The 17,970-nt window shown below is 41.4% G+C and overlaps 1 protein-coding gene across 1 annotated transcript in view; it reads right to left on the bottom strand.

Moving 5' to 3' along the window:
• Positions 1 to 467: 467 nt before the first annotated feature.
• Positions 468 to 17,970, bottom strand: part of FKBP7 (FKBP prolyl isomerase 7) — a 162,597-nt gene continuing 145,094 nt past the window's right edge. Inside the window, exon 4 of the mRNA XM_044075273.1 lies at positions 468 to 1,305. Coding sequence (XP_043931208.1) covers positions 1,144 to 1,305 — 162 coding nt within the window. The 3' untranslated portion in view covers positions 468 to 1,143. The remainder of the gene's footprint in view (positions 1,306 to 17,970) is intronic.

Genomic DNA, 17,970 nt, shown 5'->3' on the forward strand with positions numbered 1-17,970 from the left:
GCAATGCAGTGGTGTGACCTATAAGATATACTCATTGCAAATGTTGCTACTTTATTGCAGCATTGTTCCACTTTAAATGGGAGTGTGCCCTGTAGACTTGTCAAGATTAGACAGCCATATAGTAGAGAAGGTAAGAGGAAAGTAAATGCCACAGTTTTTTGAACTGTCTGTGAGGGACTGTTTGATTCTATAAAGTGTCCCAAAGTGTCCATAGTTTTTATGGTAACTCTGTACCTCTTTTGAAGACCTTTCACATTTTGTACTTCTCAAGGAGTATTCAACTTAGAGGTATCTGGTTCCCCCTGCACTAAGATTATGATATCCTTGTTAAGTGGAAAGCGACTAAATTTCTGTCCTGATGAAATTGCACAGTACGTAAACATGCATAATTAATGATAGTTTCTTTCAGACAAAAGAAACTCTGCAAATGATAATCTTCAGTCAAAAAATGTCATCAGTAGACAGACTTATTTTTAAGCTTTTTTTTGGGGCCACAAAGGACATTAAAAACACCAATCTATCATACATAATTCAATGCAAAAAAAAAACAGACTGTAAAAATTTTACAAATTTCACACAGTATTGAAAGTAATTACAGTGCAGTAGTAATCCTTGCACAATACACACAATCCTGTCTGCTAGCAATCTTGCAGGCACATATGTATTTTGAACTACTTTATACAGTAGCATTTATTTAATCTTTTTAGTTTATAGCTCTGTATGTTACTGTTTTTGAACATACAATTTAATGGAAAATAGTATAAAATACATGGCAAAAAAGACACAAAAAACACTAGTTTGAAATATGATCATATGCTAGCCTCTACTTAATCAACATGCATTTTCATTATTAATAAAACAGAATTTTGCAAACTTACAACAGTCTTAAATAAATTTATATCCAATTTATTTCTTTTTAAATTTGAAAATCATGTTACACAAAAATGAAGTTTTTTAGATAATCATTTTGCTGCAGTCAAAGGTAAGTGGATACTCTTCAGGTGTAAAAATGCCCCTATATCAGCTTTCTTAGGCCAGAAAACGTAGCAGTCATTCAGTTTTACTGCAGTGCACAAATAAGTCAACTTATATTAGTATTCATTAGAGAAATCACAAAAACCCTAAGGTAACAAGACACATTTGTTACAGTTCGTCGTGCCGCAGTAGATTGTACTCTTTGGTAGAAATGAAACCATCGTTGTCATAATCATTCTTCAGAAAAATGTCAGTCAACACAGCGTCATGCGAGGATGAGTCGCGGTTCTTAGAATCTCTTTCAAACTCTTTCTTCAAATAGTTACTTATCTAAAGTAAACAACAACAACATAAGGTTACTTTCTTGATAACTGTAATACATAAAAATAAAAATGTCTTGAGGATCTGCAAAATGCAGGCTGTATACTTTAAATGCCATTATTTTTCCTTGCAGTTTCCCTGCTAACATAAGTCAATGGGTTAAGTTTCAAAAGACCAAAAAGGCATTACTTAATAATAAATGAAAGTTCGCAAACAAGGAAAGTAAATTCTGTACCTCTCTTTATATGCTTCTTCTTTATTGTTATTGCATGTATAAGCCAAAAATGAATGCAGTTTTGTGAGACTTAGAGGTAATTTCATTGTGAAGAAAATCCCAAAGGCTTGAGCTAGATTATGTTTGTTGAAAGAAAGTGGCACAGAGTGTAGCAATCTAGTGCCACATCAGTAGCATATGCTAACAATACAATGTATATGTAGGAGTATGCACGTATAATAGTGCATCCAAATGCAGCAGTCCTTTTTCAACACTATGAACACTAGTAAGGATCATGGAATAATTGTCCATCTGGCATGTCTTTATTTAATGGTCAGTCAGACACAAAACGTTGCTGGTAAGTATGAACAATGTATGTGGATAGAATGGGAACATCAGACTCATCAAAATGAGGGAAGGAAAGACAGGCAAATGGAACAACTGGTACAAAAATACCTTAGGCTAGTAACTGTAGAAGCTTGCAGTATGAGTATTATTTAGACAGGCAAATGGAACAACTGGTACAAAAATACCTTAGGCTAGTAAATGTAGAAGCTTGCAGTATGAGTATTATTTAGACAGGCAAATGGAACAACTGGTACAAAAATACCTTAGGCTAGTAAATGTAGAAGCTTGCAGTATGAGTATTATTTTACTGATAAAAATTGACTATTAAAGCAATGATTTAGGGTAACGAAAGACACCTCTGTAACATTCAGTAGGAAAAACAATGTAAGTTTTTCATTTTTTTTTAGATCTCTAGCCCAGTGTGACCATCAAGCCTCCTTTACTGGCCTGTGAGACCATTCAGTCCCCTGAGAAACATGAGTTAAATAGCTGAAGTGATGCCATCATTCAGAGTGAGGTTTAGACGTTTTTCACTATGCTCCCACCAACCCCTTGCAACTGCTATGACTTTGACTGATTCTTGTGAAGTAGGGCACATGCCTGCTTCCGCACATATAGCCTGCAGTTTTGTACTGCTGTGCACTACAGTGGCAACTGCAGACACCATGATCATCGCAATGGACCAAACATACCCTTTCCCCTGAGGTGGACGAGCCTTCATTTGCAATTCAGCTCCCAAAGTTTCTCATCCAGAAAAAAAGAGGTCATTGTTCCCCTCTACTCATCACTCATTAAACCCATTATAGAGTACAACGCCCCTTTTGGTATGTACCTCACAAGACATCTACAACAACTGGAAAGGCTGCAGAAATACCTCACAAAGAGGATTACCGGCCTCAAACAGATGCCCTACACAGACCATCTCAAAAAACTCCAGCTTTACTCCATCACATATCGCCTACTCAGAGGTGATCTCTGCTTAACATATAAAGCTATGTCCAACCCAGAGCTGTTGGACATGCTCCACTTAAACAAATCCCAATCCCTTCAAGCTACATGCTCTAGGGACCTAAACCTTGTCACCACAATAAACAGAACATGCCAGAGGGATAGATTCCTGTCCCAGAAACTTCCCATACTCTGGAATAAACTACCTATCTATATCAAACAAAGCTCATTAGCACTCTTCAAGAAAAATCTTGATGATTGGATGGGAAATAGGAAATTCACACCGGGGATCACCTCTGTGGCTCTGTTCGACAGTGGCACAGGAAAATAATTTTCTTGGGTGGCAAAAGCCAAGGTACCTTTTTGGCTGGGCTTGTACAGCCTCAGGGCCGATAAGCTCTTTCTCTGTATGGGCGACTAATCAACTCTAGGATGACTGGATCAAAACTGAGGTCCCCATCCATCTGAGCCATGGAACCCTCTACAAAAAGAAAGTGTAATTCCCAAGCACATCATTTTAAGACAGTATGAATGCATACAAAGAGGTCTGGGTGAATGGTATACTGAGGCTGATAAGTGCCTGTGTACAAAAATCAGTTTGCGAGAAACAGTCCTTCAATAGTAAGAATCTGTGCTATAAAAAATGATTTGGCTCAATACTGACTGAGAACAAACACTTTGCAAATGTTGCAAATATATGTGTTTCATAATAAGAGAATATTTGTCAGACAGGGCAAAAGGTGACTCATGTCTAAAAGTTACGCATTTCCTTAAATTAACAGCTTAAAGAAACACAGGTATATTTTCACAACACAGAGACTATTTTATCCATTTTCCTGTGGGTTATGGGATAAGACAGCAATGTAAACTTGCACCATTGGTGTTGGTAGAGACTTTATTTGGTTTTAGTGCTTATTTTTTATTTTAAAATTGACATAAAGTCTGTTTAAAAATAAGAAAAAAAATCACTTTCACAGCACATCTATGAGTATAGTGACTGTACTAGCCAAATAATTACCACAAGGTTTCCCAGTAAAAGCAATGGGAACTGTAACCCATAAGTGAAAAGTCATACTATTAATTAGTATGACTTCTCACTTCTACCCTATTAATATAGTAACAGACCATGGGTAACCAGCACTGTCCAATTACTATACAGTTTAAACACTTGTGATTAGTTGCACTTAACAACTGACTGCAGTGCTTTAAAATAAATCTCTAGTCATATGACTACTGCCTACAGAGAAGTACACACTAGAAGATCTTTAGGGACAGTTTTCTCTTGCAGGCCTGCATTTTATTTTACTATCTGGTGGAAAAAAAAAAGATGGAAGTGTGGGCAGCGATAGTGATGGGCACTGCCGACAGCAGAACCGACTTTTTTTTTGTACTTTTTCTATGACTGACATGGGAGGATGGAACTGGAACATCAGCTTAAAATATATTATATTGATAGCTAGAAAAACAGAAAAATAATCTATCCCTCTCTTATATATATATATATATATATATATATATATATATATATATATTGGGTCTAATTTGAAATCCTGATGCCCATATGACCAACGGTCATATGCCCGAGATGAAAATCGCAAAACTTGAAAAACCTGAACGTCATCTTTTTCCCAAGGTAAGTAAACACTTGCCCAACATGCTCTGTTCTCCACTGTAGTGCGATCCTGGATCTGGTATATATAGTTGGGGGTGTGTGGCTTTTACTTACCTCGGCATTGAGTTTTGTTTACAATTAGGCAAGTGTTTACTTACCCTGGGAAAAAGTCGGTGTTCAGGTTTTTCAAGTTTTGCGATTTTCATCTCAGGCATATGACCGTTGGGATTTCAAAGAAGACACACATATATTATATTATATTATATTATATTATATTATATTATATTATATTATATTATATTTACCACTTTTGGCAATCACCAGTAACTTCCAGAAGTGGTTATCTGTTTAGTAAGCAGTCTGTGGATGAAAGCAAACAGTAGTTACACTGATCACTGCTATGGCTTGGTAGGGGGTGGGGTAGGGGCAAGGACACAGCTTTCTGTCTAAAACTCCAATATAAAACACATTTGCTCAGATTATTCATCTCTTACTTGTTCTTGCAGGAAGCCAGACAAGCCTGTGGATAGTTCTAACATCATACAACTGCCCACAGCACCATGCATTTTTTTTTTAATCTTTACGGCAGCTGACATAAGGATACTCTACATGAACAAGTGGAACTACATTACTGTTGCTGTTACTTCGTCATTTTTGGTAATCACATATGTGAGGTGATTGCCAGAAGAGGATGCATGTTTATGTGGATGGTGGGCAAACAGTGTAGAAAAGCAAAGGGCAATTACATGATCAGTTCCAATTGATTATTGATACGGTTGCTGGGGATGACAGTATCTACTGAAGTGCAGCACAGCCATAACATTTATGCGATTCCATCTCAGTTAAAGATAGCGTACCCTTTCTAAAAGGGGACATTACACTGGGACAGTATGTGTTTGTTTTGTATCCTAGTATATTATTACAAGTCCCTATTTTTTATTGTGAATTGCCCTATAGAAACTGACATACAGCCTCTTAAATATAGCTAGCAAATCTAAAATGTCAGTGAGAGTCTGTTGTTTGAGACTTGCACTAAGCTTGCCTTCCTCCTGGGAGGCTATTTAAACTCTGGACAGAAGGTAGGGTTAAAATAATGTCCATAATATGATTACTAAGTTCTTATCCATTGTGTTAGTTGTAAAAATCGTATATATTTCAACAGAAAAAAACATATTTTTCATTTGTAACATGCTGTGGCTATAATGACATGCTTTCAAGTTTCTGAAGCTGTGGAATCCAATTTGGAGGTGTGCTGTACTGGAAGCTCCATGGTTATAACTATAGGCTTAGGTGTGCTACTTAGCTAAATATCCTGCTGTTATTATCTGAATGTTTTATGTTGAAATATTAGAGGGGTTAGGGATACAGCCTTTGAAAGACAGACATTAGTGATTCTAATTAATGTGTCTTTACTGCCAAAGTCCAACATCTTGCATTATATCTGTTTTCATTTCCTTTATTTATTTCCAGTTTGATTACCAGGGAAGTCCACTGGGCCCAGAGAGCCCGTTTTCAGTGGAGGCCTGGGGAGAAAAACTCCAAGAAACAGATTACAGTAAAGATAGCAGTCCAATAAAAAATAAAAGTACAAGTACAAATACATATCAAATAATATAAAGTGTGAGTAATACTGCCCATAGTGGAAAAATATCGTGTAGGTATATTTTAACAAATTCACACAAAGTCAAAAGTCAAAAGCTATTACAATATTTACAGAGGGTGAGAGATTGTATGGGAATTAGCTGTAGAAGGTTATAGCCAGCTATAAGGTGCTTTGGAACTCAGGAGGATACCCTCCCAGGGGCTTCTGTTAAAGAGTTCTAGGTAGGGAGAATGCAGTTACATTTCCATTTGGAGGAGGGGTAGGTGTAAAGCTGAGTTTTGAAGTTGTTTATGTTTGATATTGTCCTTAGTGTGGAAGGGAGAGAGTTCCATTTCTTACCTAAGGAGAAGGAGAGGAGAAGTTGTCCAGCAGGACGTTTAGGTTTGTGGACAGTAATTAAGTTTTGGTGTTCAGATCTGAGAGTTCTATTTGGGGTGTATGGGGGAAGGATGTTAGTTAGAGTGGGCCATTTGGCTGGATTAAATATTAGTCTATGTGCTGTAGTGAGCTGGAGGAACTCCAGGTAATTTGTGAATTCTAACCAGTTGAGGGATTGGAGGGTGACACAGTGATTTATGGAATGTTTGGCTTTGGTGGCAAATTTAGAAATTTTGATATAACAGCTTTCAAGTTTGGAAGTGATGGAAGAGGATAGGTTAGTTAGTAGTGGGGCACCGTACAGACGGGAGGGAAGGAGGTAAGAGGAGGCCAGAGTATGCCTGGTAGAAGTAGAGAGGAAGTGGTTGTTCCTGTATAGCATACCTAGTTTTTGGTGGGTTTTCTTTATATTTTGATGAATATGGATGTCGAACTTGAGGTGTCACATCGAGTAGTTTGGCAAAGGGAAAGTACAGTTTTGTACCTACCATAAATGTAGATGTCCGATAGATATGCAACTGCAGTCCTGACATATGGGTTGTCCTGCCTCAGGCAGCCCTTCGGTCGGCCGGATTCCAAAGTCTGGATCCGGCGTCGGCTGATGTCGCCTCTTCCCCGACGTCAGAGCGGCTGGGGTATAAAAGCATCAGTCGATGCCATCTTCCTCAGTGTTTCTTGCCCCAGATGCCAGGTGCCCTCCAAGGAAGGCTAAATTTAGAGAATGGATAAAATTCCAGACATGCACAACAGTAATAAACAGATACACCATAAATACTATCCCCAGCTAATATGAAAAAGGGGGGGGAGTGGACCCAAGAAGATAATTACAGAGGGGTAGGAGGGAGGGAAAACCTGACTGCAGTTGCATATCTATCGGACATCTACATTTATGGTAGGTACAAAACTGTACTATGTCCTTCAAGAATGCAACTGCAGTCCTGACATATGGGTTGAATACCATAGCCAAGCTGGGGGTGGTAGGATCTAAGATAATGATGGTGTAGCTAAAATGCCCTGCAGGACTGCAGAAGCAAAGCCTGCTCGGGATCTGGAATATAAAGGCAGGTTGTAATGCTTGGAAAATGTATGCACGGAGCTCCATGTAGCAGCTTCTAGAATGTCCTTTGTAGCCACCCCTCTTAAAAAGGCTGTGGAGGTGGCTGTAGCTCTGGTGGAGTGTGGCCTGATATTGGCTGGCACACCTTTTCCATGGAAAGAGGAGCAGAATCTGATGCAGTTTCCAATCCATTTTGAAATTGTTTGTTTGGAAATTGCCTTCTCTTGTACTCCAGGAGCGTAAGCTACAAATAGTTGGTCAGACTTTCTGTTGGCCTTTGTTCTATCCAAGTAGTAGTGCAATTGTCTGTGTATGTCCAAAGTGTGCAGAAGTTTTTCTCCTTTATTTTGAGGATTGGGAAAGAAAGTAGGCAGGTGAATTGCTTGGTTTAGAGAAACCCTGGATATCACTTTTGGCATGAATGAAGGATTGGTTCTTAAAGAGACTCTGTCCTGATGAAAAATGAGAAATGGAGGTACTGCCATGAGGGCCTGTATCTCTGAGACTCTTCTTGCTGAAGTAATTGCCAACAGGAAAACTGTTTTCCAGGAGAGAAATTGCAATTCTGAAGATGCTGCTGGCTCAAAAGGAGGAAGAGTTAGTTTTTCCAAGACGAAATTGAGGTCCCATGCAGGCACTGGTGGTTTTCTTGGAGGTTTGATATTCTTTATCCCCCTTAGAAACTGTCTTAGCAAAGGATGTGAAAACACAGGTGGATCACAGTTGTATTTTGCTGAAATTGCTGAAGCGTGTATTTTTATGGAAGAATATGAAAGGCCATTGTGAAACATTTCCGCCAAGTATTCTAGAATCTGACGGATGTTCATTACTGATGCATCCTGACCCTTGTTGGCATTCCAGATATTGAACCTCTTCCATTTGGCTAAATAAGCTTTTCTGGTAGAAGGCCTGCGTGCTTCCAGTAGGATCTCTTGAACTTTTTTGGAGAGAGAAATATGGGGAGAAGTCATGTAACCCTCCAAGCTGTCAGTTGCAATGTTTGCAGGTTTGGATGAACAGTCCTGTAATTGTGCTGAGTTATAAGCAGAGGCCATAGAGGCAGGGGCCACGGTTTGGTGCGAGTTATGCTCCTTAGCAATGGGTACCAGTGTTGTCTTGGCCAGTCTGGAGCTATCAAAATGCCTTTCGGTTGTTCTGCTTTGATCTTCAGTAACACCTTGGTCATTAATGGTAGAGGCGGGAATGCATAGATTGTTAGAGAATTCCAACTGAAGGAGAGAGCATCTATTCTCCAAGCTTGAGGATGGTGTGTCCTTGAGCAGAACTTTTTCAGATGATGATTGTGTTGTGAGGCAAAGAGGTCTATGTCCGGCCTTCCCCATGCATGAGTTATTTGTGAAAAAATGTCTGGATGGAACATCCATTCATGGGGGTCCATAATGTTTCTGCTTAGACTGTCCGCCAGAATATTGTCCTTGCCTGGAACAAACTGGGATTGCAACTGTATGTTCAGTTTCAGGGACTTTTCCCAAAGAGTCATTGTTAGTCTGCAAAGGGGGTAAGAATGAGTGCCTCCCTGCTTGTTTATGTACCACATAACAGTGGTGTTGTCTGTCTTTATTAGCAGATGGCCTTGCTGAAGAAATTTTCCGAAGGCCTCGATTGCATGAATCACTGCCAGCATCTCTTTTTGATTGATGTGCAGATGCAATTCCCGGGGAGCCCATCGCCCTTGAATGCATCTGCCTTACATGTACACCCCCCATCCATGATCTGAGGCATCTGTTGTAATGGTTTGGCTTGTTTGAGGTTTGTTGAATGACATGCCTTTGTTTAGCTGGCTTGCTTGTGCCCACCACAAAAATTATTTTTGTAGACATGGAATCAGTGGAATAATTGCTTCTAAGTTGTGGCTGTGTTGAGACCATAGACTTTTTAGGTACCATTGTAATTTTCTCATGTGTAGTCTTGCCAGAGGGATCAGGAGAATGCAAGATGCCATGAAACCCAGGGCCTGCAGGATTTTCCTTGCAGTCATCTGGGTGTGCTTTGCTAGGCTTTTGAAGTAATCTGGTAATTGTTCTTGTTTTTCTTCTGTGAGGAAAGCCATTTGTGAGTTTGTGTCCAGTTTGGCTCCTAGAAAAATTATTTGTTGGGATGGCAGTAGTCTTGATTTTTGAATGTTGACTGTGTATCCCAAAGCCTGTAGTAAGTGAATGACATAGTCCAAGTTTCTTATCAAGGCTTGCTAGCTGTCCGCTTGTATAAGGCAGTCATCCAGATAAGGGTATATTTGTATCCCCTGAAGTCTGCAATGTGCAATTACTGATGCCAGGCATTTCGTGAATACTCTGGGCACAGTAGATAAGCCAAAAGGCAATGCTGAGAATTGATAATGCTCTAACCCTGCAAGAAATCTGAGGTATCTTCTGCAGCTGTGTCTGATTGGGACATGCAGGTATGCCTCCTTGAGGTCCAGAGTAACCAGCCAAGACCCCTTGCCCAGCATGGGAAGAAGTTGCTGTAACATCAGCATTTTGAATTTTGGCACAATGAGAAAAGTGTTTAGAGTGGACAAGTCCAGTATAGGTCTCCATTGCTTTTCTTTTCTTGGAACAAGGACCAGTCTTAAGTAGAATCCCTGGCCTTGTTCCTGAGGAGGCACCATTTCTATTGCTTTGATTTGTAGCAGCTTTGAAACTTGTATGAGTGCCTCTACCCTTTGATTGTGTGGTAGGTTTGGCATGCCTTGTCTTGTTGGTAAGGTATGAAAGTGGAACCTGTAACCTTTGTCTATTATGTTCAAAATCCATCCGTCCTTTGTAAAAATGTGCCAATTTTTTGAAAATAAGGATAACTTTCCGCCTAAAGGAGCTTCTCTTTGAGCCTTGGTCGGCGGTGTCAAAGACAAGTCATTGTGATTGTCCCTGTGGAGCAGTGGGAGTCCCTGCGCCACTTCTCTGATTAGTTGGTTGCCATTGGCAGCCCCTGTAGGAGCCTCGGTATTGCCCTCTACCTCGAGCACGCCTGCTTTTTCCCCTTTGAAACTTGTCAGTGTCTGGAAAGGACCAATTCTTCGAAGGCCAATTCCTGCTGAACCTTGGTGGCTGGACCTGGAGGAAATCTTTGACTGTTTGTACTGATTTAGCCTTTTCCTCAATTGATTTCAACACACCCTGCGCATTAGCACCAAATAGCTTGTCTTTTTCCAGAGGTGCAACTAAAAGCTTTACTTTAACATGGTCTGGCAATGACTGTTCTTTCAACCAAGCATGTCTACGTATGACGGCCCCTGTCATAGCTGCCCTATATGAAGCTTCCAATGCATCATAACCACACTGAAGAAAATGATTGCTAACCTGCTGAGTATTATGAACCAAATCCTGCAAAGCCTTTCTATCTAAAGGCTCAGGAGAGGCTAACTTTTTCTGCAAATCATCCATCAGAAAATCCTGATACTGAAACATATGAAAAAGACAGTTAAGAGCCCTCATGGCAAGGGTGGTAGAGGTATAAATTTTCTTACCCCACCTCTCCAGGGACCTAGCTTCCCTGTCTGTGGGCAAAGGATTCTTGGTCGTGGAAGTGGCCACTCCTTTGGGCCCCTGAGAAATAGTTTCTAGGTCAACAGAGTGGGCCTTAAAGAGATGCTTATGAGTTTCAGGAACCCTATAATATCTGTCAGGCTTGACAGGAGCAGGAGGGAGGGAATCAGGAGAAGTACTGGAGTCTGAGTACACATCATCCAATACATCTATCACTGGGGGAATAGCTAAAGGCCTGTGCTGGGGTAACTTAAGGAAGGTCCGAAGCCTTTTCCTGGAGTCCGAGAAGTCCTGGCCCTGCCACTGAAAATGCTCTCCCATGGAGTGTAGAACTTCCCCGAAAGAAATATCCTCAGGAGGAGAGGCAGAGGGAATGGATTCATCTGCATCAGAATCCTCGTAGGCCGGGAAGGGTTCTTCCTGGGAATCTGAAAGGCCTGACTCACCAGAGGCTTCATCTGAAGAAAGGGTATCTGTCTGCTCAACCCTAGGCCTTTTGTCTGAAGGCGGCTGAGAACCTCTGTCTGGATGAGCCTGAGAGCCCCTGATTAAAGAAATTAGATCTGCAGCTAAAGTCATGATCTGTTTATCCGAAGTGGGAGTCTGAGAAAAAGATTTAGGAGGGTGAGACTTAGCCTGGCTGGCAGCCTTAGCACGTGTGTAGGCCTTGATGGACATAGACACAGGAGGCCTACCTGCCCCACGTGCTGGAGTAACTTTGTCCACCGGTATGGTGTCAGGCAAATCTTGGGCTTCGGTTTCAGGAGGAAAAACAACAACCGGCACTGGGGAAGCCTCCGGGACCGAAGTGTGTGGTAAAGCGGTGTCGTCGGCCTGGAGCGGTTGAATTACTGCCTCCGAAGAGACCGATGCACTCGCGGTAGGCTTAGGAGTGGCGTCGGTGGAAGTCGCGGGCTGCGAAGGTCGGTCCCAGTCCTTCCGTTTTTTTGGAAACGTGCGCTGTCGGAAATTCCGACGGCATGATATAGGAGTAATTTTCCCCAAAAAAGTCTTCAGCAAATTCTGCCCTGCGCCTAAGAGTGCGCTTGTTGAAGCAAGCACAGGCAGCACAGGCCGAGACGTCGTGGTCTGGGCCGAGGCAGGGAAGGCAGTAAGAATGGAAGTCCTTATGAGGTATTTGTTTACCACAAGACAAACAATTATTAACTTTTTCAGTTTTGTCTGACATCGGCTGAGGCAAGAAAAGGTTCCCCAACGGGGTACTTAGCTTTTTGATGACTTCGGAATCTGAAAACACAGGAGCTGGCCGACCGGCACTTGCGAACTGCTTCTGCTTCGGGCACCGCGCAGCAAGAAAGACTGAGGAAGATGGCGTCGACTGATGCTTTTATACCCCAGCCGCTCTGACATCGGGGAAGAGGCGACATCAGCTGACGCCGGACCCAGACTTTGGAATCCGGCCGACCGAAGGGCTGCCTGAGGCAGGACAACCCATATGTCAGGACTGCAGCTGCATTCTTGAAGGACATCAGCTTCGATCAGAGAGTTGCTTTAGCTAAGGACTTGGAAGGAATTTTTATCAAAAGAAAAAGATTCTGAGGGTGTGAATAGTAGTATTTTAGATTTGTTAGCACTGAGAGAAAGGTGATTTTGGCACATCCAGATCTCAGTAGTTGAGAAGGCAGTCTGAGTTTTAGACAGGAGTTCAGGGAGGTTAGAGGGACAGCAGACAAGTGTAGAGTCATCTACATATTGGATGACTTTGGCATTAGGAATAGCAGAATGAAAGTTATTGATAAGGATATTAAACAGCATTGGTCCGAGGATGGACTCTTGTGGTACTCCGGCAGGGCTGGGTAAGAAAGGTGAGGTGCCTTTCTTCCATTTCACAGCCTGAGATCTATCTGACAGATAGCTTGAGAACCAGGAAAGAGTGTTTTGGGAGAGATTTAGGTTTGAGAGATGACTTAGAAGGTGCTTATGGGAAACAGGATCGAATGCTTTAGAGAGATCTAGCACTGTGGATACTAAGTTCCCAGAATCTCGGGCTTGATTGACAGTGTCTAAGAATAACAGTAGAGTTGTTATGGTGCTATGCCCTGGTCAGAAGCCATGTTGGGTAGGGGTAAGAAGTTGGTTTTTAGTAAGAAAAGGCATAAGTTGGAGATGGATGCATTTTTCTAGGATTTTGGAGATTAGAGAGAGAAGATTAGAGAGAGAAGTTTGAAATGTTAGTGTTTTTGCCTCCCTTGTGGAGAGGAAGAATAAAGGCGGAACACCAGAGTTTAGGGACATAGGATTTCTTTATGGATGTATTAATTACTATACTAATTGGGAGAGCTATACCATCGGCAACAGACTTGAGAAAGGAAGAGGGGATGTTGTTAGGTGCATTGAAGCAGGGTTTAAGTTTGGATAGAAATCTTTTATGTAGTTAGTGGAGACAGGTTTAAGCTCAAACACAGGGGGAAAATTATTTGGCGACTTAGATGAGGTGGAATGTAGGAGAAATGGGTCGTTGTTGGGAAAAGTTTTCATTAGGTCGGATATTGACTCTATAAAGAAAGAGTTGAATAGTGAGGCTACTTCAAGGTCAGATTTACATTGGGTCTGGACAGGGGTTATTTTTGGAGCCTGGGTTGAGGAGTGAGTTTATGGAGTTCCAAAAAAGCCTAGGGTTTTGGGGATGGTTGGACTGGATCTTAGTGTAGTAGGATTTTTTGTCTTTGAAGATTAGTTTTTTTGCAAAGTTATGGAGCTGTGTATATTGGAGATGGATTTCGGGAAGTTTATTCTTTTGGTAACGCTTCCAGGATTTGTCTCTCTGATGCATAATTTGCTTTGTTTCTTTGGTTAGCCAAGGGGCAGTTATAGGTTTTATTCTCTTTTTCCTTGGTGGAGCTAGGGAATTTAGAGCGTCTAGGAAAGTAGAATTAAAGTGGTCTATGGCTTTATCGAGTGGAAGGGTTTTTAGAATGGTCCAATTCATTTGTTTGAGATAGTTAGAGAAGGTTTTGGAGTCAAATTTACTAAGGTTGCGGGTCTGAATATATTGATGTTGGTGTGGATGGGAGGTGGTTTCACGGTAAATGAATACTGGGAGGTAGTCACTAACAGAGTTAGGGATGGTGCCAAAGTTGGTAATTTTATTTGGATGGGTGACTAAGATCCAGTCAAGAGTGGATCCTGGGGGATTTGTTTTATTGGGTCTGGTGATGGAGTGGGTTACTTGTGTAAAGTTAAAGAGGTTAATGGACAGGAAGGGTATGGGACTGTTGGTTTTATTCCAGTCAATGTTTACATCACCTAGTATGTAAGTTTCAAGGTTAATTTCAGCTGAGGCCCATTGGAGTATGTCTTCAAGGGTTCAGATATTATTTCAGGGTGGGATATAAAGGGCGACGATACAGAGGCATTTGTGATTATTCATTTTTAATAGACTGACTGTTAGTTCTGCATTGGCGAATTTAAGAATGGGGTTTGGTAGGGGAATTAAGGTAATTAGACTGGAATAGATTAATGCAATGCCTCCGCCTTTTTTCTTTGGGCGGTCACATCTAAGAGTGTGAAATCCAGAGGGTAGGATTTCAGAGTCAGAGATGTGGGGTTTGAGCCAAGTTTCAGAGATGGCTACAATGTCAGGCTGGTTATGACTTAGCCATGCTTGAAACTGATGTGCTTTCCTGTTGAGACTCTGGGTATTTTGAGTGTTGTTAAAGTGTGCTCAGCACTCCGCACACATAAATGGCCTAAAATACGTTTCAGTTGAATTGTAGTATATCAGCAGTAAAAGTTCTCTATATTTCACTAGAGAAAAAATATATATCTATATGGGTCTACTTCTAAATTTCGAAGTTTCAAGCCTTTGAATTTCTTATGGCCATGACCATAAAATCAAAGTTTTGAAACTTCAAACCATTTAAATGGGGATCACCATACAGTGCAGAATGGTATATATACCATTTTTCTCACTGCAGTGCTATCTCGGAGTTGGTATATTTAATTAGCAGTAGGTGTGGGGGATGCAGGGGGGGCTTGTCCCCTGCAAAAATGTAAAATAAAGATTTTTTTTTTGTTCTTATTTTTTTATTTTATTTACATTTTGAAGTTTCACATATATATATATATATATATATATATATATATATATATATATACATATATATATCATACTAGGTGACTTCAATTACCCTAATATAGACTGGGAACACTACTCAAGCCCAAACACCCTAGCCCAAAAGTTCCTGGAATTCATAAACTCAAATGCCATGGAACAACTAGTCACCATCCCCACAAGAGGAGAAAACATACTTGATCTCATCACCACGAACATGGGAGCACAATGTTCAACACCGGAAGTATACCCCTCACTGGTGAGATCAGATCACAAACTAATCTCGCTGGAGGTCCTCATCCCACCCCCACCTGAAATAAAAAGACCACAGTAAAGAACTTCTCGAAAGCCGACTTCACACTTCTAAAGACTAGTGTGGTCTCCTTTAAGGCCCGAGCGGGAAAACAGTACTCAAGCCGCTGAATCACTTACAAATGCCTTCTACCAGCACCTGCAGGACTGCATGGATAAGGCAATCCCAAGCAAAACAAAGACTCTTTGTACCAAAGGCAAGCGTCCAGTCTGGTGGACCCCAGCCATAAACAAACTCTACAACAAAAGGAGGAAGCTACTACAAGATAGAGCAAAATCCTTAAAAGGTAAGACACCCTTGATCACTATAAGTAAAAACTAAGAGCTCTCATAAAATCATCCAAAGCAAATTTTGAGAGAAAAATAGCTAAAGACTCAAAAGACAATCATAAGGCCTTCTTTAGCTATGTTAGAAACCTGGGAGGAAACTCCCAGATATGCTCAGAACTAGTTCAAAATGATGTGAAGATTACTGATCCTACAGACATTGCCAACATACTGGCTGACAGGTTCAGTGCAAACTTCTCCCCCTCCCCAAAGGAGAGATATCTATACCAAGCGATTACAGCCCCCCAAACATCTACAACGCCCAAGTGAGAACTGCTATCTCCAAAGCAAATAACACAGCATCCATGGGACCTGATGGTGTCCCCGGCTGTGTGCTCCACGAACTCAACGAGGAATTAAACCCACAGCTAGGACAGCTGTTTAATCATAGTCTTACCTCTGGATACGCACTACCCAGGAGTGGCGCACTGCAACTGTGGTCCCACTTCACAAAGGCGGTGCCTCCACCGACCCTGGAAATTACCGGCCCATTAGCTTGACAAGCCTTATCTGCAAAGCCATGGAGAGGATCATAATGGACCTCATAAATAAAGACATAGGGAATTTGCAAACTTTGGATCCATCCCAGTTTGGCTTTGTCAAAGGCAGATCATGCCTTCTAAACTTGGTTGACTTTTTGAAACAGTCACCAAAGCCATTGATGAGGGAAAGGCAGTCCATACAGCCTACCTCGATCTGGCAAAGCTTTGATACAATACCCCACTCGGGTATCATTGAAAAACTCATCAGCTTAAATGTTAACCCATACATCACAAGATGGGTTGCAAACTGGCTGAGTGACAGAACCCACAGGGTCAGAGTTGCTGGCGCCATGTCAGACTCAAAGCCTGTCACAAGTGGTGTACCACAGGGCTCAGTCCTGGGCCCACTCTTGTTTGGCATCTACTTTTCCAGTACAAGCAAACACAGGAGGGTTATGGCTGACAAAGTTTGCAGATGACTGCAAACTGGGTGCCATAGTAGAAAACACATCTGACACAGATATCCTTCAGAAGGGTCTCACAGAAGCGGATAACTGGTGCCAGAGCCATGGCCTAAAGTTAAATGCCAAAAATGCATAGTCATACCCTTCGGAAAAAACAAGGTTACCCTAGCTACCAAATAGGTGGCAATCCACTGAGCACACAAGAACCTGTCAGGGCCCTGGGGACCCAGGTTGATAGTAGTCTGTCATTCGACACCCATGTAGCTAAAGTAGTTAGGAAGACCTTCTACATTGCCCACCTTATCATGAAGGGATTCTCATCTAGATCAAGGGAGGTCATAGTCTCCCTATACTCATCACTCATCAGACCAATGATTGAGTACAATGCCCCATTCGGAATGTATCTGACCCGACACTTGCAGCAGCTGGAGAGGCCACAAAGTTCCTCACCAAAAGGATAAAGGGTCTCAAACGTCTGTGCTATGCTGCCCGGCTGAAAGAACTCCAGCTCTATTCAGTCGCACCTTGCTCAGAGGTGACCTTTGCCTAACATACAAGGCCATGTCAAACCCAGATTTGATGAATATGCTTCACCTCAAAAATCTAGATCCGTCAGAGCCACAAGGCGGGAGACTTAAACCTCGACACGGCTATTAATAGGACGTGCTGGAGGGATAGATTCATCACCCAAAGACTTCCTATGCTGTGGAATAAAATCCCGGTATATGTGAGGCAGAGCACCTCACTGGCCTTGTTCAAGAGAAATCTTGACCAATGGATGGGAGATCGCAGATATACCCCAGGGATTACCTCAGTGTCACTGCTCAACAGAGGCACAGCAAAATAATGGGTATAGTTCCCCATACTAAAGGGGTGGCGTAAGCCACAAAACTATGGGCTAGGCTTGTAAATGCCCTCGGGCAGATAGCCTAGTATGAACCTATGAACCTATGAACCTATATATATATATGCACACACACACACACACACACACACACACACACACTCACACACACACACACACACACACACATATATATATATATATATATATATATATATATATATATATATATATATATATATATATATATATATATATGGGATCCATTTACTACATCGAATTTACGTTTCAACGAAACGTAAATTCACGAGTGCATTTCTGCGAAAGTGCATTTTGTCGAAAATGCACTTTCGTGTGAAGATAAAAATAAAAGGAAAAAAAACCAAAAAAGAAGTAATAAAAACATGCAGTTTGCATGTAATCTTAGTTGTACACATCGTTTAGTGTTGCTGTACAATTAAGCAAATTATTGTTGAGATCGTGGTACAGTGGGGATAAGGGAAT

This window comes from Protopterus annectens, chromosome 6.part0 (genome assembly GCF_019279795.1).
Source record: "Protopterus annectens isolate FY-2018-M chromosome 6.part0, PAN1.0, whole genome shotgun sequence".
NCBI classification, from domain to species: domain Eukaryota; kingdom Metazoa; phylum Chordata; order Ceratodontiformes; family Protopteridae; genus Protopterus; species Protopterus annectens.